Source organism: Melospiza melodia, chromosome 18, assembly GCF_035770615.1.
Source record: "Melospiza melodia melodia isolate bMelMel2 chromosome 18, bMelMel2.pri, whole genome shotgun sequence".
Lineage (NCBI taxonomy): Eukaryota > Metazoa > Chordata > Aves > Passeriformes > Passerellidae > Melospiza > Melospiza melodia.
This window is the reverse complement of record NC_086211.1, coordinates 13,364,926-13,390,929: the sequence shown is the minus strand read 5'-3', so window position 1 is coordinate 13,390,929 and position 26,004 is coordinate 13,364,926. Positions and strand designations below refer to the sequence as shown.

Here is a 26,004-nt window from a genome sequence, read left to right as displayed (position 1 = left end):
TGATGTCTCATTAATGAACAACTGCTCTTCCTTTAAGTAACATGAATCTAACAACAGAACTGATGGGCTTTTCTGACAATGGTATGAATTGTCATTATTAAATAAAAATGATCTTGTTATGACACTGTCCCAGTTCTGAGAAAATTCTGAAAATCAAAATGGAATTGCTTGCACTGGAAGTGTAAACAACTTTTCAATTTGAAATAATGGTTAATTTAAATGGAAAAAAAAGAAATAAAATCTTTTAGCTGCTCAAATCAAGTCTGATAAAATTTGCTTGTGTTCCTGCATTCATTCACAGAAGCTAAGGTGCCAGTTCAACACACAACCAGAATAAAAATTAGAAATTACAGAACAAAAATGTTTTCTTGCTCAAATAACAATGTGGCTGAAAGGATAAAAAAGGAATCAGCAGATAGAGATGTTTGGTCATGGATATTTATAAACAAGCACATTGAAGACACAATGGTTGTTGCACAAGGGGCTGTTTATGTGCCTTTGGAAAGCTGCCCTGTGTCCACTTTATCCCAAACCAGCCATGATGCTGCATTTTTACAGTGATGCTATTTTAAAAATAGCTAAAGGTTCAAGGGAGAGAAAAGACATGAAATCAGTGCAAGTACTCAGTTATCCAAACAGCATAAAGTACTCTATGAACTTTTGGAATACTTCCTCCTACCTGTGGATCTTCATAATTATTTTCTCTATTCATGAAATCTTCAATGAGGGCTTTATCTTGGTAAACCTCAGCAAGGCAAACTCTGCAAGAGATAAAATGGAAGGTGTTGCTCAGAGCTGAAATTCTCCCAACTCAAAACAGACCCGACAGAAGCAGGATGCAAACAAGATGCAATTTTTAAGCAACATGAAACAAAAGAAATATGTGGGAGGATCATGTCCCTCCAGGAGAATTTAGCCTGTATATAGAACACAGAAAACTTCTTACTTGTAATTGAGGTAGGTCTGTGGGTTTCTGACAATGTAGCGGGCTCTGCGCCCCACGGAATGGGAGGTTTTATCCAGGGACTCCTCGAAGCTGGAGTGCATCAGGTCCCTCACCACCTGCCAGGGCACAAAGGGCCCTTTCACCTGCAGGAGGAACAGAGTGTCTGCAGTTAAACCTTGCTGTGTGTGCACATGGTGAGAGCAGGATGAAGCCCTGGCTGGTGAAATGTGTGTGTAGCACCCAGCAGCTCTGTGCTTGTTGGACAATGCCCTTTTGTGACCCAGAGATGGGGCAACTGAGAGGTGTTTTAAGAACTTTCATTCCATTTTCAGTCTCATGGGAAGGGTGAGATAACACAGATGTTATAATTCATGCCATCACAATCAGAAGCCAACTATTTCCTAATTACAATATATTATAAGTGTTCCTTGGCCTATCAGCTTTAGCCACACCATGCTGTAGATGCCTTAAAGACAATAATCAAAAGCAACTCCTTGTGGGTCCTATTACAATGCATCTTTCACAGTTCTATTTCTCCAAAGTATCCAGTCTTATTTGCAAGGCCATCCTTTGAAATGTTTTTCTAGCTCCATTTTTCTCTCAATAGTATCTGTCCTATCCCATGGCATTTCTAAGTCAGCATTTCTTATCTCAGTTTGCATACAGTGTGGGCTTCTGTCAGGCCCTGACAACTCTCTACAAATCCATTTCCCCCTCTCTCTTGGATAGAAAAAACTTCTCTGATGACAGGTACTATCACTAACATTGTGATGATAATAGTCAATGTATATAAACTTATTTTGTAAAACTCTTTTAACTAAGGTGCAAAACTCCATCCTTCAAACAAGTCCCTTAACCATGATCCATCGTTATTTTAATTTGATTTGTCAAATCTCTTAGATTTTGAAGCTGTTTGTGGATGGATACTGAATGGTTAGACAAGTTCATAGAACACAGCCTTTCAAATTCAGCAGTGCATCACCTTGGCACTGAGCACGTGGCTGGCAATCCTGCAGAGCATGAGCAGGCTGTCCTCCTGCGCCGTCCAGGTCACGTGCAGCCGTGCCATCCTCTCTACAAATCCATTTCCCCCTCTCTCTTGGACAGAAAAAACTTCTTTGATGGCAGATACTAACATTGTGATGATAATAGTCAATGCATATAAACTTACTTTGTAAAACTCTTTTAGCTAAGGTGCAAAACTCCGTCTGTCAAACAAGTCACCTAACCGTGAGCCATCATTTGTTTTAACTTGGTTTGTCAAATCTCTCAGTTTTTGAGGCTGTTTGTGGATGATACCGAATGGTTAGACAAGTTCATAGAACACAGCCTTTCAAATTCAGCAGTGCATCACCTTGGCATTGAGCACGTGGCTGGCAATCCTGCAGAGCATGAGCAGGCTGTCCTCCTGCACCGTCCAGGTCACGCGCAGCCGCGTCATCCTCAGCAGCGCGCTCTGGTCAGCCTTGTCATGGTAGCGCAGCCGTTTGCTTTTGTCTGCAGGATCCTCTTCTGGCAAATCCAGAGAAACAAAACCAGACACTTATCTCAGCACCTTGTATTCTGATTAACTCAAACTTCTAGCTCAGGCTCAGCAGCAGTTTCAAGTTTGTAAGAATGAGAGGCAAGCAGGGAAGGAAGTTGCAGTCTAGAAGTGAAATGCAGCAAGAGCTCTCCCAGGCATGAGAAAAAGAACACTTTAATTGGCAAACTGACAACCTAGAGCATCATTCCAAGGAGAATCTTTAAGCCAGCTATCAAGAGCTGATAATGGATTGCAGGAGCTGCTCTGGCACAGGCTCCATGAGGATTCCTCCAGCCTGTGCAGCCGTGGCTCACACACACAGCTCATGGGCACAAGGTGCTGCTGCTCCTCCCCACTGACTGAGGCAGCCCACAGACACAGCCACAAAGCTGCCCTGTCCTGCCCTCTTTGCCAAAGCACCTTCCTGCAGGGCTAGGCATAGTAAAGAATGCTGCTTTTTCATGTTTCTTACCTTTCTTTTTCTTCTTTGGCTTCTTTCCAACATCTTTCCTAAGCCTTTTCCTCTTTTGGCTTTTTCCACCTCTCACTCGTTTAGTTCGATCCTGGGTTGGTTCTTTAGTTATTTCAATGCATTCCTCTTTCTGGAAAAGTGACTCTGCTCCTGCCTTTGCTTCTCCCAAAATATTAATTTTGTTACCTAAAATGACACATATTTACAGCAGTGGAGCTTTATAGCAATGACATTCTACAATGTTAAGGTATAGATACCAAATGACAAATTTCAGTAAATTAAAAGACAGATGTTCTCTCAGAACTGCTCTTTGTTAGTCCCATCATTTCATGCCCCTTCTCAGCAGCTCACAGAAGAAATTCCTACATTAATGAGGAATCATCAAGTAATTAAGCCTAGTTTACAGTGCACAAACACAAGGGAACAGAGCTGAGGTTTTACATTCAACCTGAAGCATTTTCTCCTCCTTAGCTCAAACATTAGGCTGGAAAACAGTGCTACAAAACATTGGTCCCTCTGGACTTTCTGCAAACTGCACATCAGAAATTACAAAGGATAGAAATGATTGTTTTATAAAAATTTATTTACACATCTATTTTACAGCCCCAGAAGTACTCTAGATCACTGTAAAGAGACAGGACCAGCCCATGTTATCAATACTAGATAAAAAATTATTGTTCCATATAGTCAGTAATAGGGAATGAGATCATTTATCTGTTTTACTGCCCCAGGAGCATCCCAGATTACTGGAAGGAGACAAGAACAACCCTCACCCTTCATGCTGGGTTTGACAAAGGCAGGAGAAGCTGTGGCAGTCTCAGGCCTTACCTCCAGTACTGAGTGGCAGGGAGTGTTTGGTGAGGAAGGTTGGGAGTCTTGCTGTCAGCCCATTTTCAGGACCTGTATTTTCCTAAGACAATATAACTTTAAAAAAGGTAACATACAACAACAATCTACTTTTATAATCTCAGTAGTGTCAGCAATAAATTTTCAGTTTAAAGGAAAAGATCCTTGGCTATAAGATAGAACTCATTTGTATTATTACTACCACACATTAAAATGGCTCCAGAGCTTTTCTTAAATCACCCTGGAATGACCACTAGACTGTGAAGGTTAGAAATGTCCTCAGGTTAAAAGCAGTAATTACTGGAAAAGAAATGCTTGATTATTTCATTGCTGCAGAGGCTGAGCAGAGTTTGCTGTAAAACAGTGCTAGCATTTTACATTCCAAAGGAACTTCTGAAAAGCACAAAACCAAAATGCAAACACAAACAGAATGTGCTATAGGAGGAGTAAATCCCTCCTATAGCACATTCTGCCCATCCTAAATCTGAGCCTGAACCAACTGCAATGTGTTGGGAGTTTTGCCATTCTCTCCTAAACCCATTTCTCTTGTTGGGGGCAGAAGTTGGTCACAAGATGTGGAGAGGAAAGCAGAGAGGAAAGAGCTGCTGGAGGTTGTGCTACTGCTCAGAAATGAGGTGACTGAACAGCAGAAAGAATTAAGAGTGAAATGATCCTGCCTGAGGGAAATAAATTAGCACCTTAATTTTACATCCATTGATAGGCTCTGATTTGTGCACTGCTTAGGGGAGAGTAATTACAGGCAGCTCTGTGAAAGTCCCTGCTCAATGCATGGTAATGGTGAAAAAGCAAAGGAAATGCATGGAATTCTTAGGGAAGTAAAGCAACACTAAGCAGCTGCAAAAATCTGTGCTTGGCCACAACCTTAAAGCACTCTCAGACTGTATTTCCACCTTAAAAAGGACAGGTGGAACTATCACAGATTAAAATAAAGGCAACAAGAATGATTAAAGACAGGACAGTTCCATGCTGGGAATGGCAGATGTCAGTCTTAAAAAAAGGAGACGAATATGAGAGACATGAGAGATGTGTACAAAAATCCAGTGAAACAGTGAGATAAATGAAGAATGTATTTTTCACAGCTTCCCTCAGTTCTTCAATTACTGAGGAGCTTAAGGCATCAAAAGGAAGTGGTGGCACATAGCAGGAATTTGAAACACTTTGCCACAGGAGGCTGGGGATAGTGAAGACTTACATATGCTCAAAAACCAGACATATTAATACTAAAAGAAAAAAAGCTATTACTGCTTTGAAACATCAGTCCCAGATTTAGAATGGCCTTGAGCCAAAATTGCAGACAGCTGGGAGAGCATTCTGAGGAAATATCCCTTGCTCTTACAAGCTTCCATCAGAGACAGGACATTAGCCAGAGTCCTGATTTGCATGTGTTGGGCTCCCTATTTTTTAAAAATATTTTTCCTTGTGTATTTCCTTGTTTTGGATGTTTTGCTTTTTGTCTGACAACTTCTACATTCCAGAAAGGAAAGAGGAACCACTGAGTAGTGTGAACTGCTTGCTCATTGAAGTATTTCTCCTTTGGTTGAATGTATTAACAAATTCAAAGTTCAGTTTCAAATAAAATTTATATCCAATTCTTTCATTCACTTCAGCACCAAGATTTGTGAACATCTGGCACTCATTTTGTTCCAGTGCTGCAAACCCTTACTGAGAGCACACAAATGGAATTTGGTGTCACTACCTCAACCTTAAGAACATTAAAATTTGGAGAAGTGTACAAATTTTAAAATACCCACCTTCCTGGTCTTGTTGATGATGTAGCTTGTCCAGATCCAGTTGCGTTTCAGATGCCCATAAAAGCTGGAATCCAGACCTGCAGCTCCCAGCCCATCTCCAGGGATGGATCCATCATCAACCACCTCCCTGCTGCCTCTGCCAGCAAGAAGAACAAACCCACAGGAATTATTTTGTGCAGATTCCTTCTCAGAGCTCTTACTGGTGTGTGTGCAATGTGCAGAACTCTCACCTTGCCCTCCCAGTTTAGGGGGTAATATTATACCTAATTACACCATTAATTACATCCCTAAACTGTTTCTTTCTTAAAGATGTCACAGTCATCCCCAGCCTAACTGCAAGTAAATACCAGAAATCCAATTTAAAAGATTTACTGCCACACATATGCAAGTTCAAGCAAGGATCAGTGGAATTGGGTCCCTCAACTCCATTATTTTTTTCAAGGTAACTTGATATATTTACCTGCAACATGGAACTAACTGAAAATACTTTTAAACAGACTGTTTATTGAAACAGAATAGAATATTGACAGAGCTAAACCACAGTGCACAACACAATCAAAAAAATTTAGCTGGTATTCTGCATGGCTGTCAGATGTTGTGAGCATGCAACTCTCACAGGTATTCTGGGTGTGATTAGGTAGAAGATTAAATGCTCCAGAGATCACCTCCAGATCACAGTGCACATTAGAAATTAATCTGCAACCAATTACAGCCGAGTGCAGCACAAAGGGACAGGATTCAGGCTGTGGCACTGGGGAGCTGCTGAAGCTACTTGAGATACCATGATAAAAAGCACAGGAACAGGGAAGCCTTCCCTCCCTCCCATTTCTGCTCTCCTCAGGACTCTTCCAACACACATTTGTACTGCTCTGGAAAGAAATCCCAATCTGCTCATCCCATCCCTCCAGCACAACAACCTGGCAGCCAAATTATTGGGAACATGAAACAGAACAACATCTCCTCAGATTCAGTTCAGCTCTGAACTCCACAGAGCACCCAGCTGAGACTCTCCAGTCTCAAGGGCTTTTGCTATTGAGTAACATCCTGAACCCCTGCACAGCTTCTCTGGCCTGCCCTGCTGCAGCACCTACGTGGTGTATTCCAGCATGGCACACTTTCTTTCCAGGTTGTGTTTGTTCACTGCTGACTCCTGCTCCTTCTCCACATCCAGGGCACTCTCCTCCCCTGCAAGGTTGCTCCTCTTTGTCCGAGGACAGCGGACAACTCCTGCACAGACAAAGGGGTTGCACCGTCAGCATGACAGCTCAGAATTCAGCTTATCTCCAATCCACCTTGCTCTGGCAAACTGCTACTCCCACATAGTGCTGCCATTCTTACCCCTTCTCAATACAACATGGCTGCTTCTCACTGAGAAGGGCTACTGTCAACTTTGATACTTCCAAGAGGGCAACAATGCTTTGAACACAAGTGGATCACAACTTTATAGAATTATATGGACACAGCTCCCATTTTTTTTTTTATGATGCACAGGACAACATTCCAAAACTGTAGAAGTGGAAAAGTGTGGTATTCACATGCCCTCTGAACAGAGAGAGATTTAGCTTCCTCAGATTTCTCCTGAGAGAAGCTGTGAGAGAAGCAGAGAAAAGAATGATCAAAACAATTCTTATCTGCTGCTCCTGTGTTTGTGCCCATGTGGAATATGTTCTGGAGATTGTTTACCCGAGGTGATTGCTTGATTGGATTCTGGTGATGGTGTTTGGATTCAATGACCAACTGGATCCACGTGTGTGTGTCAGGACTCTTGGGGAGAGAGTCATGGGTTTTCTAGGTAGTTAGTGATAGTGTAAAATAATGAAATATAGTTTTAATATAATATAGTATAATGAAGTAATTAATTAGCCTTCTTATATAATGGAGTTCTGTGCATCATTCTTCCTATCTGTTGGGCATCGTAGCATCCGACAGAAAACCAGAGCCTGGCTCAAGTTTTAGGAAGGGAAGAGGAATTGGGGTGTGCCCAGAAGGGGCAGAGAGGGTGCTCAGGGGGTCCAGGTGTGCCATACCCAGGGGTGTGTTCAGGCAGACACACTGCAGATCAAACCAGAAGTTCTCCACATCCTGCAGGGTGTTGAGGACGTAGGAGCGGCGCTCGAAGGGGCGGCTGCTCTGGGCCAGGTTGTAGTGCAGGTCACAGATGGTGGTGTCCACAATCACAGCATTTCTCTTCATGTACACAAACACCTGCCACACACAGCACAGCTCAGGCTGTAAACATCACTGAAATTACCTAATCAGCAGGACACACCAGCTGGGTTAGGACTGGACAGTTTCTGTCTTTGCTGTTTTTAGGCACTGCTCTGACAGAGGCCACACCCATTCCCACACTATTGCTCTGTATTCCCAAATTCCCTTGACAGCAATTCAGAAATTTCCTTTCTAGATTTAGAACAGTTTCTTTTCTCCCTTGTGCACAGGATATGCCAAGTTTCCAGAGAGTGGCTATTTCCTGCAAGTCCTCACTTGGGATTTGAGTGGATGTGTTTGGGGCCTCATTACCTTTCTGCTTTCTCCTTTGCAGGTGCTCCCTATCTAAAAATATGCATATGAATCTCATTATTTTACTCTGATCAGTGTCTTTATTCTGTGTCAGACATCCAAGCTTAACAGCCTGATGGAAAAGAATCTGTCATACTCATTTTTCATTAAGTCTTGCCAGTCTGGGACATCCTGGGTCATTATTGTGTGCAGTGTTCAGCATTATACATTTGAGGAGTTCCCTTCCAGAGAAAAGAGGTGAAAAATTACCTGCACAACTTTCAGTATCAGTTGGATCTGGAGGTTTGCACATACCTCTGAAACATCACGAACTCCAACACAAAATCTTGGAAGATTCATAAAGAGTAATTGCCTTTTAAATTTTAATTACCTGGTCTTTGTCTTGAAACTTCTCTGTTGGGCCAAACTGCAGCAGTCCCATGTAACATAATCTCTGAAGGTTTTCTACCACTGAGAAGATGTACCTCCTGTAGCAATGGCAGGAGTGTTACAATTAGCACCCATGAAAATAGAGAAGTGATACCAGAAAATTCAACATTTTCATGTAGCAACCTGAGCTTTCAGCAAACCACTGAGTTATACAATTTCTGAAGTGGTGTGGAAAACATGTAATACCCCAAGGGTCCAAACTTCCTCTCCTAAAATCACAAACCCAGTATTTTAGTCAAATACTGAGCAAAATTTTGCTAGCAAGAAAGAAAATAAGACATAAATAACATATGTAAAAATGAATTAAATATGGCCAACAGCAGATCTGCAGACAATTTCATGTTACGTAAAGAAGACAGGAGTAAGCAAACATGACTGCTAAGTACAGGCCTTCATACATGTATGTAAGGAGAACTGGGCAATGATTCTTGGAGTTCAGATTGTTTAAAATTACTGCTCCAAGAAGCTGCTTTCAGTTGCTCAAAGCTTTGGCAGTGCAAAAAGTGCAGCATTTTCCATCCTGCATTCCTACATCTATAGCAAAATTCTGGCAGTTGCAGGAACCTTCTGCAAGATTTAGTTTCTGAAACAGTTTGTAAAAAATTAGCTTTGCCCACATTTACCTTCACTAAGATCTAATTAAATGCAGTTAAATGGGAGTTGGATTTTGGCAGGAGTTTTCTCTGGGGGTCAGAAAGATCAAGCTTAGAAATTTGGCTCAGTTAGAAGTTTTAGTGAAAGGAGGCTGAAGAGACAGCTTGGTTATGTGTCATATTGTTTTGCATCACCCCATCAGATGGAGCCTGCAGATTTCAGAAAATGCCATCAATCCAGTTTCTAATTGCTAAGATTTAACAATAGGTTTGGAATTGCAAACCTGGGGTGCCCATGAGCCTTGGCTGCTGATACTGCCCAGCTCTGTTCCCTCACCAAAGGCACATTTGCAAGTTTGGAAAATGTCATCTAAACCTCCAACCATTCACAAATTGTCAGCAGTGACTTTTTGGGGAAAGCTAACATGGTGCTCTTGATTCCATACATTCACATCACTCTCCTTTCTTCAGTCCAACCTCGTTTTACATCTCCTGGAAGAGAAATGGCAAACCATGGCTGATGTGCCACAGAGAGAATGAGGAGAAACTGAATGTGTGAGAGGCAGGAGCTGGGAAATGTGGCACCTCTGGAAAGATTTATGAAGGACAGCAACACTTAGACCCTATTAAATTCTGAATTTAGCAGCAGTCTGGAGTGTGTTTTATACAGAAACAACATCCTTCTCATGAGTTATGAAGGACAGAACCTCCCAGCTCTCAAGCACTGCCTGACAGCATACATGAATATTGTTTATTAGTTTCTTATTACCTTCTATTTGGGAGAGAAAAATACAGTTTGGCACACTACCCTTGGAGGATTGATGGTCCTTGTCTTAAGTGCCACAGTTCTCTTTGACACAGGCAGGAAATAACTGAGAAAACAACCAGCCACTGTTGGTGCTTCTCTAGAGCCTCTTATTTTGACTCAGCTGCTTACCTTTTGTAGAGGAGCTGCTGTCGGACTGGCCTTGGAAGAAATCTGATCAGAGTGTGCTTTTTTAGTGGATCATTTAAAAAATCTTCCAGACCTTCCACCTAGAATTATTTTAGAAGTTAATCAAAATGCAAGTATCCCCTCAAGTATAAAGCTTTGCTACCTGAATTGCCTACTAAAATATTTTCTAAGTAAACCTTACTGCTTTTGTAAAATGCTTTAACATTATTCTTGTTAATCAATAAGGCAGAGGATTCAGTGAGATTACAAAAAGCTCTTGGCAAAATAGTAGCTTAAAAATTTGCAGTATTACAGGGCTATACATTTTTTTTTCAGTGAGCCTGTGAAACGCAACTACTTTTTCTGTAAAGCACTGAAGTGTCTCCTCTCCTCTCCAGGGTCTAGTTTTGCTAAAACAGATTAAGGGAATATTTGTTCCAGCCTATAGGTACAGCTGCCATCATCAGACTTTGAAGGAAAACAAAAGAGCACCTTACCTTGTAGCTGACTTGTACAATCTGAACAAAGACTGAGAGAGGCAAGCAGAGGAGGATGTCACTGACCAGAGCCCATCCAAAGCCAAACTCCCTGTGCACGGGCAGGGGAGGGATGTAACGCATCCAGGAGGAGTCATCCACGTACACTGCCAACAGGAACACAGCCTCAGACACACAAACCCAACACTCACACCTAGAGTCTCTCTGTGACTGCTCAAGCACAACACAACTGGCAGGTCACAGTCTGCAAATCCAAAATGACCTGAAAATTCTCTAAATTCTTGACATTCAAACCTTTCTGAAGCAGATTTTTATCTATTTTGCAGTGTTGAACCATGGTAAGGGCTGTAATTAAGTCAGGATGTGCCACTTCTTACCTGTTTGATTAGACAGATCTACTTCAGTCTCCTGTGCAGAGCTCTCAGGATTCACCACAGTTGTCACAATTTCTAAGGTCCCATCTGGTTGCGCTTCAATTACAGCTGCATTCTCATCCAGCCCTTTTGTTTTCTCACCATCAGTGCCTCCTTTTCGCCGTGTTTCATTTAAAGGGTGTCCATAAATTAAGTACCAGAGGAACATGTGGACCATTCTTAAACGGGGCATTTTGGGAAGAAAGCCAAGAGAACGTCCAAGTCCTGGAACTGGGAGGGAAGATTAAAGACCAAATAGAAACAAAAAGAGGATTAGAGCAGGAGAAACAGCTCCCTGCACAAAAATAATATGAAGTAAAGTGGAAGGGAAGATGGGCAGTTGAAAGCAAATACAAATAGTAAAGAAGTAGTAGTAAATACAAATGCTTCAGTTCACAATTGTAAAAAACACAAGCAGCTAAGAAAACATAAGTTAGACTGCTTTAATAAATAATATAAATCCAATTTTATTTTGATAGGAGGAAAAAAAAATTGTATCTTAGGAGACATATGGAAATTATTATAAATAATAAATGGGAAGGTGAAGGATGACAGAAACCCCAAAGTTGGCTGTACCTGTAACAGGATGATAGTTCTTTAGCTGTGCTATGCCCATTTTATCATCAGTTTTTCCTGCCCGACTATTATCAGCTTTGCATGAGCTTTCTTGTGTATTTCCTGAGTCAGAAACTGCCTCTTGTCCCTGGTTTTCCTCCTCACCATGCTCCTGGGATGTTGGTGTCTGGGGGACTTTAATCCTGCAGTAAAACCACACAGCACTTAGGTAAAAAATAAGCAGAGCTCAATTCCTGTTCTTCCCTGACTTCAGGAGATACCAGCACGTCGCCTCAGCTTCGCCCTCCCATTTCTCTGTTGCTAAAGAAGAGGTTGTTTGTTTGTTTGTTTTTTTTTTGCTTACCTTGTGTTTATTTCCTCTGCATATTTTTGCATAGCCTAGATAAGCCAAGCTCCCCCAGGCCATCCCAGGCATGCCAGACTTGCCTGTTTGCAGTGCTGGAGTTGGAGATGCGGAACCGCACCTGCTCGATGGCGCTTTTCACCAGGGGATCACTGGGACTCACTGAGGGGTGCACAACAAACTCCACCTGTCCACAGCAGCACAACACAAACAAAAGGTGTCTATGGAGATACTGGCTCTTAATCAGATGCGTAATCATCTGAGATTAACAGTAAAATAATTTTATTTTTGGATGAAAATTCCTGTTGCCACTTTGTATTAAACAAGAGGTCGAAGTACATGGTTTTTGTAGCAATAAACTGCTAATGACATTTCTACAGACCTTGGGGTTTGGGTTTTTAAAAGCTGAAATATCTGAGAAACAAGTACTTTGACTTGTAAATATTAGGCTGAGAAGGAAAAATGAAAAGTCAGAGCTCATTAGGTGAAAGGCCAAGCTAACACATATTGCTGCTGAAAGCACACAATTCAGATTGGTGAGATTTCATATGTGCTCTACACTAATTAGGCAGCAGGTCATTTTCAGTGCATTCAATTCTCTGCTTATGAGCACTTCACACTAGAGTAAGTGACAAGTCTCAGCTCTACAACCACTGACTTCCATAAACCTCAGTAACAGTAGGTTTTTGTTTTAAAATTAAAAATCACCTTCTATAAATTTCAACTCAGAAGCTCACTGAAGATTTTTCACACACTTGGCTTTCAAAAGGGATTAAACAGATTTTTGGTGCAGCCTGGCAGTGCAGAGAAAGAACCATGAATCACAGAAGAGATAAGCAGCAGAACCTCTGGGAAAGGAGATTCAGAGACTTTGATCTCTGGCCTATTCCTTGGTCTCAATTATCTGCAGCCCAATAACAGAAAGCAGCGATCTGGCTCTCACAGTAGCTTAGTTTGACAAGAAGCCTCTGGGAAGCTCCCCTGTGGGCTCTGCTACAAGAAGTGAAGTCAGCCATGCATTCCAGCAGAAGGGCCCAGGGCACAGTGAGAAGTGAGCTGAAGGCTGTGTCTGTGCTGTCACCTTTTTGCTGATGCCATCCTGGATGACCGTGGTGCGGTAGAGCCTGAGGAGCCCTTCCCGTGCCAGCCTCTGCACCAGCCGCACGATGGACTTCTTGCAGCACTTGGTGGAGACACCTTCTTGCTTCTCCTGATCCATCACCATCTTCTGAAGTCTGAAAGATGCCAAAGATACCTTGCATTTTAAGGCCAGCAATGCTCCAAACTGCCTGAGTGGTTTGTTAGAGGATGTGGGGTCAATGGCCATTTCTTTCCTTGCTCCCTATTCGCTTTTGCTGGAGACAACTGCAAACTTTGCTTTACATTTCAGCTCTTTTCTTTATACTCAATCTTTCCCTTGTTAGGGGAGAACTGCTGCCCTGATGACAGCAAATTCTCAATGCCTGATAGCCACTGTACATGGCTACAGTGCAATTATGATTGCAGCCTCCCTAAGGTCAGGAGAGCCTACAGCTTTTTTAGTGGTGATTTAACAAATGCAGTCAGTTCTTGCAGTTGTGAGCTCAGTTCAGCTTGAGGCAGAAAGGGTTTTTTCAGTGGTTTCAGAGCACAGAAATGACTCTTGCATTCACAACATGGACACAAACACACATATCCCACCATATCCCTTCTCCTTTCTGCCCTTGCCACAGTTGGCAGGGGTGTGCTCACACCTTGCTCTCCCCCTGCCTGTTCCCATCCCATGCACTTTCCCACAAATGTCCCAGACCCTAATTCTGGGCTCCTGGGGACTCAATTCTGAAAAAGACCTGGCACATAACAAGGGAATGAAGCAATAACTGAATGTACACACAGACTTCAACTGTCCCAAAAGATTACCACATTCTGGTAATTAACAAATGGAAGGCAAACACCAGTAAATTTCCTTGGCAGAGAACTTCCACTAATTCTGAGGAACCTGTGAGGAACCTGTTGGCAGCACTGAAGGGACAGAAGAAACCTGAAATAGCTTCCAAGCTGTGCTTGGATGTGACTCAATCAATCACTGCTGAGGCTGGTGCCAGATGAGGCTCTAATTTTGTAACACTCTGCAATTAAACAAGGTGACAGAAGGTTTCAAAATTCTCAGACCAGAGGAGAGTAAGGCCATGATTTCTTACTAAATTCCTACAGCAAGCAGCCCTGGGTCTACTGACATGCCAGGATCTTCTGAGCTGACACAGAAGATGGATGCTGCAATCCTACTTGTGACAACACAGTACTGCCAATCCAGCAGAACACCAAAATTCCCATTTCTTTTTGGAGGTGAAATCTTAAAGGGCTGAAAGACATTATAACATTTAGGGAAGTATCTCCATCTCAGATAAGGTGTTAGGAGAAGAGATATAACACCACATAAAACTGCACTGAAAATCAAACTTTGAGGGCCTTGCTAGGACGCCAGTGAGCAGTGACACGAAAACCTGAGTCTCTCCAGTCTATAGAGAACAACACATGAACAAAGATGAGATAAAACTGATGCAGATGCAAGAATCCTGCAGCAGGGAAGTGCTGTACAATGACTTGGGTCACAGTGATCCCAAGTCTGGCACACTGTGAAGGGATAAATAAGTTCTTTGATCTGTATTTGAGACATAATGAAAGCACTCTTGTGTAATTATCTGCATGGACTATTGCTGCTTCCAAAGAGCTGATAAAGATCCAACCACCCTCCCCCCATCCTTACAGCAATGGTGCCAGCAGGGACAAGCCAAGGCAGAAGGAACAAGCCCCCAGTGCTCCCAGCACCCCAGAGGGGAGGCTCAGCCCTGGCTCACGTGAAGAGGCTCTCGATGAGGCGCAGGTTCCTCACGGCCTCCACGATGAGGTTGCGGCGTTTCAGCAGCCTGTAGGTCTCGTGGGGCCTCTCCAGCGCCGCCGCCTTGCAGCGCTTCTCCTTCCTGGGGCCACAGGGCTTCTGGGGACAGCACAGCACAGCACAAGGGCACATCAGCCAGCCTGTTTGCAGCTGAGCAATTCCCCATTTGTCACCCTGATTTTTGAAGTTTTTCTAAGCTTTCTGATATTTACATTCTTGTAACGAACTTTCTCACACACTTGTTTCACATTCTTTTATGGAAGAGAAGTGTCACAGACATCTTTTATGAAAAATCCTCTCCTTAGGATTTTTCCTCCGGAGAAGCTGAGAGGCCTCAGAAACAAAATGTTAACAATGATTATCTGCTGCTGTGGAATGCAACAGGTGCATCTGGGATTGGCCCATGTTGGTTGTTTCTAATTAATGGCCAATCACAGTCAGCTGGCTCAGACTCTGTCCGAGCCACAAGCCTTTGTTATCATTCTTTCCTTTTCTATTCTTAGCTAGTCTTCTGATGAAATCCTTTTTTCTATTCTTTTAGTATAGTTTTAATGTAATATAGATCATAAAATAATAAATCAGCCTTCTGAAACATGGAGTCAGATCCTCATCTCTTCCCTTATCCTAAGACCCCCGTGAACATGAACATGGTCACAGAGGAGAAATTTGATAGACTGTTAGTTTGTCCAGTGTCATTGGACAGGCGGCACTGTCACCCTCTAATCCACAGTCACTTTTGGAAACCTATAAATGTTGGAGTCAGAAATTAAACCTGCTCTTTTTACCTTGGAATAACATGTTGTGTTATTTTGTGTCCTATAGCGACACCCGTTTGGATGGATTTATTTATAATAAACTACTCAGATGAAGATTGTCTCTTATCTCCCCTTCCCAGCAAGGCAGACAGGGGATGATAAGCAGCCCTTGTGTGCTACATTAAGTTGTGACATGCATTCAGCCAGCACACAATTTGGAGGGCACCAGGGAACTAACCCAGAACTGTTATTTTGGACATCTACCCTCCTATATATATCCTATATACACACCTACCCTCCTGGAAAAATTTTCACTTATATCTACAATGCAGTGCAGCCAAAATATGAATGTACTTTGAAATTAATTTTAAAAAACCCCAAAACAATTTGATAAATAAATATAAAGACTCTAGTTCAAAGTCTTGCTATAAGTGCACAAAACTTAGCCAGGTGTATCAACAAGAAGATATTAAGACATGTGATCTTACCTTAGGATCTTCAAGTCTGACTTCCTCCACCTCAGCCACATCTCCATCTTCCTCCGTGGGATGAGCACAGGTAGAAACACTGGACTCCTGCTTTAGAGTTCCCAAAGTAGAGCTATCCCCTGAAATGTTGTCTGGGAGCTCCTCAGGATCTTCAAGAATTTGAGGGGAAGGCTGCTGCTTCTTTCCCTGAGACTTCACAGCTGTTGGCTTTGAGCCTGGTTTGAGAACAAAAAGCTTTGTAATTGTTCTGCTCTCCCTGTTCAGCTTTCTCTCCAAGAGGCATTCTCCCATCTACCCAGGAAGCTGCACTTAAAAGCATTCTGCTACACTTTTCATACATTCTGCCCTGCTGGAAGCAGTGGTTTGACCATGAAAGACTGCATTCAGCCTCCAAAAGTTAAGCTAAAAAAAAAGTGAACTCTCTGTCATCAAATAATTCTCTCCACTCAGAAACCTTTTCACAGCTGGGAAAGTCATGAAGAGATTATCCAGAAACTGCTGTCTGAAGAAAGGAGAGTTTCTGTCTGAAAGATTTTCAAGTTCTGTCAGAAACATGACTCTTCTGACTCAAAGCAGAATAAGAATTTAATACAACTCCAAAGATAATCTACATAGAAAAATAGAGATCTCCTCTCTTACACTGGAGTTTATCAGAGAAGTTATAGGAATATCTAAATAGTTTTAAAAAATTAAGTAAAAAAACCTCCCACTATATATATTTTTTTAAATATGTCCCCTCAAGGCTGGTAGCCTTCACACTAACATGTTCCAAATAACTAAAGAAGAAGCTGAGGTAACTAACTTCAGGGGACAAGACATTTTTGTTACAAAATACTCAGGTGAGTAAGGCTGTGGGTCAAGTCATCCCAACCTTGAATATCCAAGGAGCACAGTGTGTGAGCTCAGGGAAAAGGGGAGACAGGCATGGGGTCAGGAGAGGCAGCACAAACATTACTGGGACACAGACAGCAGTCACACTTCAGCCCTGAGAATCTCCAGAGGTTCCCACACTTGGTGCTCCAAACCAGAACAATCTGGGGGCAAAGCAGGGAAATAACCAAATAGGCTTAAAAATAAATATGCGACCAAAAGCCATAATGGAAGCTAACAACATGTTATTTGTTCTTTAATAAAATGATCCATAAGAAAAATGCAGGCTGTTCTCCAGATTTCCAAATCACAAGTTACCTTTGGCTGGTGGTGTCTGCTGGACATCATCTTGGACACGTGGTTTCACTGGAGAACCAGAGTTGGCTTTTTGACCTTTTCCTCTCTTCTTCCTGTCCTTCCCTTCTTCCTCATTGTCAGACTCTGAGGCCACAGCCTCCTCTTCTCCAGGAGATGCCTCTTCCACAGGTGGGGAATCTTCTGGCACCAGAGCCAAAGTGACTGTAGCCAGCTGCTCACTCCTGGCCTTCTCCCTCTCAAACTGACGGTTCAGATCACTCTCCTCTGCAAAAATGTAGGAAATGTACTTTGTTGTCCTTTGCCGACCTTCATCCTCCATAAAACCCTGAGGAAACAGTTGGAATGTTATTTTACCACCTTGCTTCTCCATTCTATCAGTGTTCTCCAGCATCAACAGAGGGAAAATGCTCTCAGTGTTATTCCCCACCCATCAAAAGATATAATATTATTTTTTTTAAGTAACAAAAATGTCCCTAACCTTCACATAGAGAAATCAAAAAGAATCCTTTGCCTGAAAAATAAATCTGCATTACCAGTGCATTAGAATGAAACTCCTACAGTATGTGGGATGGAGAAAAGTCTGTGGAAGAACAAACTGTGTGTATTCAGAGTGGAAATCAATTTTTTCAGAACAAAAATGTTTGTGAAATAAGGGCACTGCAGCTCCCTGGGTGACTCAGACTTCAGTGGAAGTCTGCCCTGTCTGCTCCAACAGGGATCTACAAACTCACACACTCCACTAATCAATAAGGGAAGATTTCATTTTCACAGCTGACTGGGGGAAAACATGTTAGATATTCCAATGGTTTATACAGCTTGTTTTTAACTCTACAGAACATTCTAGTAAATGACAAGATTTTTTTAAAAAGATTCCCCATTGAGGGAAGATGGCAATTGTCCTGCTTTTGTAGAAAGGGACGGACTGCTGGGCATGGAAGACATGATATCTGGATTTGTCTAGTGAAATAAAAACCACTGAAATATCTGGAAATAAGAAGTTTAATCGTAACTTGTAGAGAAGTAACTGTTTTGCTGCAGAATTTCCTGGTATTTTCAAAAGGCAAGTAGATTAATGATCTTACATGGACAGAGGGTCTTTGAGAAGATTCTTCAGTGCTCTGATTACAGCAGGCTGCAATCCTAATACTGAACCCTTGCCTTACACACCTTTTCCTCAACTGCATTAATTCTCTTTTCAATCTTACCAGGACTCTCCTGCTGTCATTATCAAATCTCTGCTGTTTCTAATGTTTAAGGTTAACAATGTTATTCCCCAAATAGCCAAAATTGTACCTTCAGTTTCAAAAAGTACCAGAATTATTTGATTTTAGCCTCACCTTGACAACTTTGTACCTCTCCAGAAGACGACAGAGCATCCTGGCTTCCAGCTTCCCCACATTCATAGCCAGGCGAAGTTCAGCCTGAGAAATACCTTTGGTTCCTCTACTTTCAACTGTTGCAGAAAGGAAAACAAAAGAAATATCTCAGGGAAAGAATCTGACTGAATTTTATATATATCTATTTCTATGCACATTAATATTTCCCTGAACAACACTATATGCCAGAATATTAAATTTAAGATTCCCCACTAACTAAAGACAGTTTTACAGACACATAAAATATTCAGCTAAATACTGTCATAAACCACAATTTTACATGAAGCAGTGCCCAGCAGAATGAGGTATGGAGGTGACAGCTTCAAATTAGAAGCACGGATGATTTTTCTTCCCTGGCAGCTTTCCACAGTTAGATATTAATTTCTCCATTTGGAAAGGAAAAGAGATAGGAGAATAATGAACACTGTTTGCTTCATCTTTTCTCATCCCATCAAAACATCCTGTTTCCGCTGGGTAGTTGCTAAGCTTCCAGGAAGGGCTAACAGGTGGCAGCATCTCCAGTCTAATCTGGATTTAAAGCGCATTTTGCTATGAAAAAATGACACTTTCTGATACAAAAGCAACCAGAATGTAGAACCACCTGCAATATACACATTTCTTTTATACTACAAGGAGTAAGGAAGTAATGGGAAAAGTCTTCAGATGTCTTAAATCACCTACTTAACTGATAAGCCTGGGTGAGCATATCCCTTTCACAAACAATATCCACAGGCTGCACAACTTTTGTGATGATCTCTTCATCATCATCATGATAATCTTCCATTTTCTTCCGAAATTCCTTCAGCAGCTTAAGGCAGCGGACCATGACATCAGTCCCTGTGAAAAATGAGTGTGAGTAACAACTCCTAACAAAGTGCAGGGGGTGTGCACTGCTTCAAACCATTTTACTTTTTACTCAACATGTAGAAGTAGCAGTGCAATGGGGAACAAATGACTAAAGAGAGCTGGGTATTTCTAGGAAAGGTTTGCAACAGCTTTTCCCTTTGTATGAATCTGGCAATCAGGTGAACTCTTGAGGCGCTCCAATCCTTCACATCTGTGCCCATGCTAGGACTGTCCAGGGGAAGAAACTTTCACAGCACAAATAAATCAATGGAAGGATTAAGTGTTGATCCCTAGAATTACAGCTGGAGAACACTTATTTGACTGGGAGATCACTCACTCTCTATTAACCCTTTCCTTTCCACAAGGACAGAACACGCTACTGCCCACCCAAGATTCTTGTTGATTTAATTCCACATCTTAGCTTGTTCCTGTCCATCAGCTGTGCTGTGCTAACTCTCCACACACTGGGACCTCCCAGCAAAGGGCAGAGTGAGGACAGAGGCTGCAGGAGAGCTGAGATCCTGCTCTCCTCAGTGTCACTGAGCTCCTGCTGGGCCCTTCACACCAGTGATAACTCAGACTGGGTTACTGGACACTGCCACCCGGGCAAATTGTAGTGATTCAGGAGCTGCTGCAGCAGTGGGGGGAACATCTCCAGCCATTCCTGCTCCTCTGCTACACACTGCTGTGAAAAGGCCAGGTGAAGGCTTTAGCTGGAATCACTGAGCTGATGAATTTTCTCTTGTGTTTACATATCTGAGCAGTTGCTGCTGCCCAGCTGACACAAAGTTAACCCACAGTCACTTCACCATGTGACTGTGCTCCAGCCCACATAATTCCATTAATTTTACTCAAGCTGAATCCTTTCCCTAGGATGCTGCTTAGGATTTAAGTGCTGACATTTTGGTAGGGTTGCAAGCACTGTTATTACATCCTTTGTATTTCTACAGCCCATTAATTTTCACTGGAAGCAGCATTTGAAAAAACAAACAAAAAAGCCTCCCCATAGAAAAGAAATCCCCCAAAACAAACCAATTCCTTTTCCTTTATCTCCTGCCCAATAATGTTCTTCCCATAGCAGATGCTCTGGCTTCATCCTCAGTGTGTCCCACATATTTCTATCTTCTTTTCTGTATAACTCCAGAGATTAAACTATCTTGATCTCTGCTGAAAATCAGCTATTATTATTTCATCCTCCTTTAATACCTAGTGTTTTTAAGGCATTTTTGTGGATTTTCAGCTTTTACATCTGTAGGATGGAATTATCATTCAAGTCAAAGATTCATCAAGTGGCATTTTTCCCAACAAATCTAAGCAGTAAATGCAGCTGCTGTTTTGCCCATCTCTGACAGAGCATAAAACACCAGGTTTGTAAGTGGAGCTGTATTTTCTTGTCTTCTAAGAAAATACCTTAATTGCAAGCTAAATGCTTTTACTACTGCCTATAAACAGTTTTTTAAGAGTGCTGTCTGGTCTTTTGGGTGTTATTTCCAAATGTTTGCAGCTCATTAGAACATCCCTGAAAGACCTGGGTCATTTCTCTCTCAGCCATGTTTGATGCTGTACCTGCCTTTGGCCTCTGCTTCTCTTTGTTCAGAATATACTTTCCCTACAGAGAATTTCCTTTCCCCAGACTTAAAAGATTTGAAGGAATTTGTCTTATTGACAGCCTTAACCCAACTCTATGTAATCAGCACTCTTTTTTGTCTTCTGGAACTTTTCATGGTTTTATTGGCTCTTTCACTTGCTCCTTTAAGATCACTACTGTTCACACAAAGACTATGTAATTTGCAATGTTTAGCTCATATCAAATTTTTTTCCTCACAAACAGCTCATTATATCTCTAAAACACACACTTCATCTTTCAGAACTATTTTCTTTTTAACCCTGCAAATCTGCCTCTTAGGATTTTCTGTGATTAAGGATTTGGTTTAGATTTCCTTCAGGAATTGTATTAATTCCATTGGAGGTACTATCCCTCCTCATACTGTCCATTATTATTTCCTGTAGTTTTTTCCCCATGCAAGTTTTATCTGTATCTCTTCCTGAGAACAGTTGCTTTGTTTTGTTCCCTTTCCTCATGCAATCCTGCTCTTTGTCTCTCCATTACATGTTTGGAAATTATCAGCAGTTCCTGTGAACCAATTAAACTGACATTCAAAGCTGGTTATGCATTAAACCACCCCTCAGCAGACTGTGGCTTTTTGGGACAGCAATTTTGGGCATCTCACTTTCCTCAACCCTGTTATCAGCTCAGCTGGTGAGATAATAATGCCAAGGGTGTGGGTTTGACCCCTGTATAGGCCATTCACTTAAGAGTTGGGCTCAATGGTCCTCCAAACTCAGAATATTCTGTCTTCTGTGAATTCCAAGTGCTGTAAGACCTTCCATAATTTGACAGGAAACTTTTCAGAGAAGCTTTGCATTCTCATGACTTTCAGGAAAAGTCATAACCAAGAATGGTCGGGTTTTTAACTTATTTCATAATGAGCCTTCTTTTCAACATTAAGTTTTTGTATTTTTTGGTCAAGTTTATTGACTTGTCATTTAACTTCAACCTGAAAGTTGTTCCTACTCTGTATAGGCTTGAGCAGTCTTATCAGGTCCCAAGACCACAGCTTACATTGATATCCAACCAACTTGATGATATTCACTCCTTAAAAAACTGTAACAAATGCTTAATTCAAGTGGGCTGCAGCATTTTAACTTTAGTAGCACACTTATCTACATAATTGCATGGATAGATTTTTTACTTACACCTCTTTTAATTTAAGATATGAAGCTCACAGATAGAATGGCATCAATGCAATCATACAAAAAGAGAGCAAAACCAAGACCTTTCTTTGTCTTGCAGGGTCCTCCACTGGGATTTATGTCTTGCAAGGGGACAGACACAACCTTGGCCAGGCCAGCATTCATCATGTACTGATAGAGACGTTTGAAGGTTCTCTCACAAAGGCCCTGATGCAAAGAGAAATGGCAAAAGTCACTGCAGCCCAAAAGCTTCACCTGCTGCTGATTGGTATCAAAGGCATTCACACCACCTGCTCTTACAGCATCATGTTTTGGGGTAGGATATCCATAAGAAACTTAAAAGCCTTTCAGTGCAGAAGAGATGCTCCTGAGGGTGTTGTACCCCTCCAGCTCAGCCCCCACACAAACAGCAGCAGTGGAAAAGCAAGAACTGCATGATGACATCCACTGACAAAATGTTTCTGAGGCTGTGCTTGGAACAGAACTGCTTCCTATGACAAACAACACCAGCACCTTGATCTGGTAGGTTTTTAAGATCCTTCTTTTGCTATCCTAGTCCAGAATTTTGTGCAAATTTTGAAGCAGGCAGTATGAATGAGTGCCTTTGATACTCAGCATCTAGATTCTACTGAATGAGAATGTGAAGGAGTAATGAATCTCACCAATTCTTCCCTCAAGTTTCCTAATGTTTCCATCTGGTTTGAACGAGCACTTAGCATACTTGAGAGCTTCTCCATCAGAATATCATATTTGCTCCTCCTAACCAAAAAAGAGAGTTATTTTACATGTAAGTATGCATATAACTTCATAAACACGAATTGTAGCTTTAGAAACTGTCAGTCACTAGAGGAAGTATGCTAAGTGTTCTCAGATTGGTTTAGGAATTCTAGTTTTCCTTCTGTGAATAGCACATGAGAGAATTTGTCTCTAAGAAAAAACCTCAAAGAGGAAACAATGACTAAGCCCAAGCTGTTATTTCACTGGCAACCCACAGAAGCACAAGATCTAATCATAAACAAGATAGGAAAACAAAACAAGAAATCGACTAGAAATGTATTTAAGTGAAAACAGTCAAAATGAACAGAATGATTAGTGCTACAAAAAGAAGAGTTATGTTTATGCAGGCAGGTGACAGGCACTAGAAGAACCTGCTGTTTACAGCTCCAAGACTAACTTAAGTGTCCGACATTTGGAAGAGGAGTTAATAAACTGGAAAGCATCAATTGCACGAAACTTTGATGGTTCTGTGACAACAGAACAATCCCTCATCACAGTAAAAGGTCAGGAAGTACCCAGGAGACCCTTAAAGCATACCTATCAACATGGAAGCGAGTCAGGAGGAGCAGAATTGAGTACTGCTGTGCTCCGCTCGGCAGCCGGATGACGTGGGACTGCATCGTTATCAGACCACTCCTGTCCAACACCCTCCTGTGGTAATGCAGCTTTCCAGCATCCACCCTAAAGAAAAGATGGCAAAATATCTACAGCAATAGGAACTTCTGCAAACAATTCTAATTATCCACTACCCAGAACTCTTTACCTATATTACCTATAGCCTTAGTGACATGTGCTAATTTTCAAAGTGACAGCTCAAAGTTAGGAAGTTCACACTTAAGAAAACCTGTGAAATTTATTTTCATAGTTAATCCAATTAAACAGAGAAATACCTCTGATTTTAACCTACAGCCTTTAGGCACAGAGTGCCATGATATGGTTTGATGAGGGGATTGAATCAGCATTGTATCCCCATGCCCCTTTTCCATCCTCTCTTTCTAACTTGTGGCTATGCTGCAGTCACTGCCCTTCTTGGAACAGCTCTGGGATTCATTTCCCTCCTTGGTGAGCTGGCTTAGGCCACCAAATTGACAGAAAAGCACCCATAAGAGTTTTCCTCGTCATCTTATTTACCTACAAGACCTCCCTAAGTGGCAAAAAACAGCACCAGGTGGTGCGCAAGCTACAACCCACCCATGTCCTAAAAGCAGTGAACCCTTAGAGAAATGCTGATGTTCTCCAGAACTTCAGGACACATCCAGAAGTTCTCTAAGAAGGTGTGTAATGCTCCTCCATCAGTAAAATCATGGCCTAGTTTGGGAGCTGGTAACTCAGGCTCCCTCTCAATGGAGATGTCACACAGGGAGATGCTGTGGACAAAAGGTGGCTGTCCAAGAATTCCTTCAGAACGTGGGTAAGATACTTAGACAGCAATTTAGAAAAGGAAATGAAAATCATTTTTCCATCCCAAATTAGAAGAAAAAGTTATTTAGAAAAAACAAGAACTTTCACAATAGAAACCTATTTGGTGTATTGACCCAACAAATTTTTGGCTCTCTGTGAAAATATCAGGAAGGGCAATGAACTCAAGGATGAGACCAGCACAGTTCCACCAAACCAAGCACTCCTGGTAGTAAGGATGAAGCACTACAAGAGTTCAAATATTCACACAAATATTTAAAAACAACCTTGGATTTAATTCTCAGAGCAAGACACAAGCTTACTTGAAAGCCCCACTGTGCAGGTCCCTCTGCAGCTCCCCCTGCCAGCGAGCTCGGCCCAGACGCTCCAGGATGCAGTAGGAAAAGTCAGGGAGTTTCAGGTCAGGGTCCCCCTCCCAGCCTATCAAAGCTCTGCAACGCTGCTCCTGCGAAGCAACAATGACTAATTTCTCTCCCCATCTAAGAAACAGAAGGAAAAGTAATGTCTTGTTATTGGCTCCATAAAAACAGAAAGATCAATCCCTTTCTCTCCACAAACGCCATTCCTGATATAATCTGCACAAACTGAGCAAGGACTAAATTTTACAACTTAGAAGTATTTTAATGCTATATAAAAGGATTATAGATTATAAGATATAAAGGTTTCAGATATAAGGATCTCACTTTTCAACAGCTTCTTTGTAAGTATAACAAGGCTGCAAATCCTTCTTCCTTATTTGATCAGTGATGTCTACTCTCTCCTTAAAATACTGGCAGGAACCTTGTATGCCATCTTTGTTATCCAAAATCATGTGGATAGGATAAATATCATGTGAAGAAACAGGATCTCTTTTGGTTTCCAATATTCCTGTCTCAAGGTCTATTTCTTCATATCTGAAATAAAACCAAAGAGCCAATATTTAACCAAGCAAGGAGAAATACAAGATTGTCACAGACAATGCTGATACCTCTAGGAATTATCTTGGAAAAACGAAGCTCTTTTGAAAGGTCCAAACTGGAAAAATATGAAGAGCAGAGCTGTACTCCTCAAGCCTGACCAAACCTTTTCAGCATGCAGAATGCAGCAGGAGGGAGATGCATTATTTAATCTTTAAAAAGTCAAAGATGTGGTGGAAATAAGAGAAACATCTAGTTCACAGGTAAGGAAAATGACAGGTACATCCACCCTGCTGACCAGGACACACAAATTCTGCCTGTACCTAGATAGCATGCAGTCATTTGAATGGGTATCAGGCCAGGACTCATATACAGGTCTCTCACATCATAGAATCACCAAAATTGGACGAGACCTCTAAGATTATCACCAGCACTACCACTGTCACCCTAAAACCCATCAGTGAGCACCAAATCTTAAACACCTCCAGCCATGGTGCCTCCACCACCTCCCTGGGCAACCTATTCCACTGTTTGACCCCCGGAAGAGTGAAAATTCTTTGTGTAACACCTAAACAGCGGCTCAGAGCCACCCTCGGCCCTGCCTGCTGTCACCGGCTACCGAAGGGCTGCTGCAGCAAAGCCTGGGCGAGAACGGCAACCGGGCCGGGTTTAGCCGGCAGTGAGTCCGGGTTTAGCCCCTCAACCAAGCCGGGTTTAGCCGGGCGACCAGACCCGGGTTTAGCCGGCAATGAGTCTGGGTT

General features: G+C 42.0%; 1 protein-coding gene across 2 annotated transcripts in view; it reads right to left on the bottom strand.

The window, feature by feature from the left end:
* GTF3C1 (general transcription factor IIIC subunit 1) overlaps positions 1-26,004 on the bottom strand; it is a 40,210-nt gene that overhangs the window by 13,758 nt on the left and 448 nt on the right. Inside the window, exons 2-26 of one of the 2 annotated variants that reach the window (XM_063171162.1) lie at positions 25,031-25,240; positions 24,650-24,826; positions 23,466-23,609; positions 22,814-22,910; positions 22,235-22,358; positions 19,233-19,388; positions 18,513-18,628; positions 17,176-17,500; positions 15,988-16,202; positions 14,704-14,843; positions 12,948-13,101; positions 11,950-12,053; positions 11,524-11,705; positions 10,912-11,178; positions 10,535-10,680; positions 10,041-10,138; positions 8,452-8,548; positions 7,589-7,766; positions 6,653-6,788; positions 5,562-5,697; positions 3,772-3,853; positions 2,944-3,129; positions 2,301-2,458; positions 947-1,089; positions 680-761 (exon numbers count right to left, since the gene is read on the bottom strand). In XM_063171162.1, coding sequence (XP_063027232.1) covers positions 680-761; positions 947-1,089; positions 2,301-2,458; positions 2,944-3,129; positions 3,772-3,853; positions 5,562-5,697; positions 6,653-6,788; positions 7,589-7,766; positions 8,452-8,548; positions 10,041-10,138; positions 10,535-10,680; positions 10,912-11,178; positions 11,524-11,705; positions 11,950-12,053; positions 12,948-13,101; positions 14,704-14,843; positions 15,988-16,202; positions 17,176-17,500; positions 18,513-18,628; positions 19,233-19,388; positions 22,235-22,358; positions 22,814-22,910; positions 23,466-23,609; positions 24,650-24,826; positions 25,031-25,240 — 3,853 coding nt within the window. Of the gene's footprint in view, positions 1-679; positions 762-946; positions 1,090-2,300; positions 2,459-2,943; positions 3,130-3,771; positions 3,854-5,561; positions 5,698-6,652; positions 6,789-7,588; positions 7,767-8,451; positions 8,549-10,040; positions 10,139-10,534; positions 10,681-10,911; positions 11,179-11,523; positions 11,706-11,949; positions 12,054-12,947; positions 13,102-14,703; positions 14,844-15,987; positions 16,203-17,175; positions 17,501-18,512; positions 18,629-19,232; positions 19,389-22,234; positions 22,359-22,813; positions 22,911-23,465; positions 23,610-24,649; positions 24,827-25,030; positions 25,241-26,004 lie in introns of those variants that run through there. The other variant, XM_063171163.1, reaches the window with a different exon arrangement.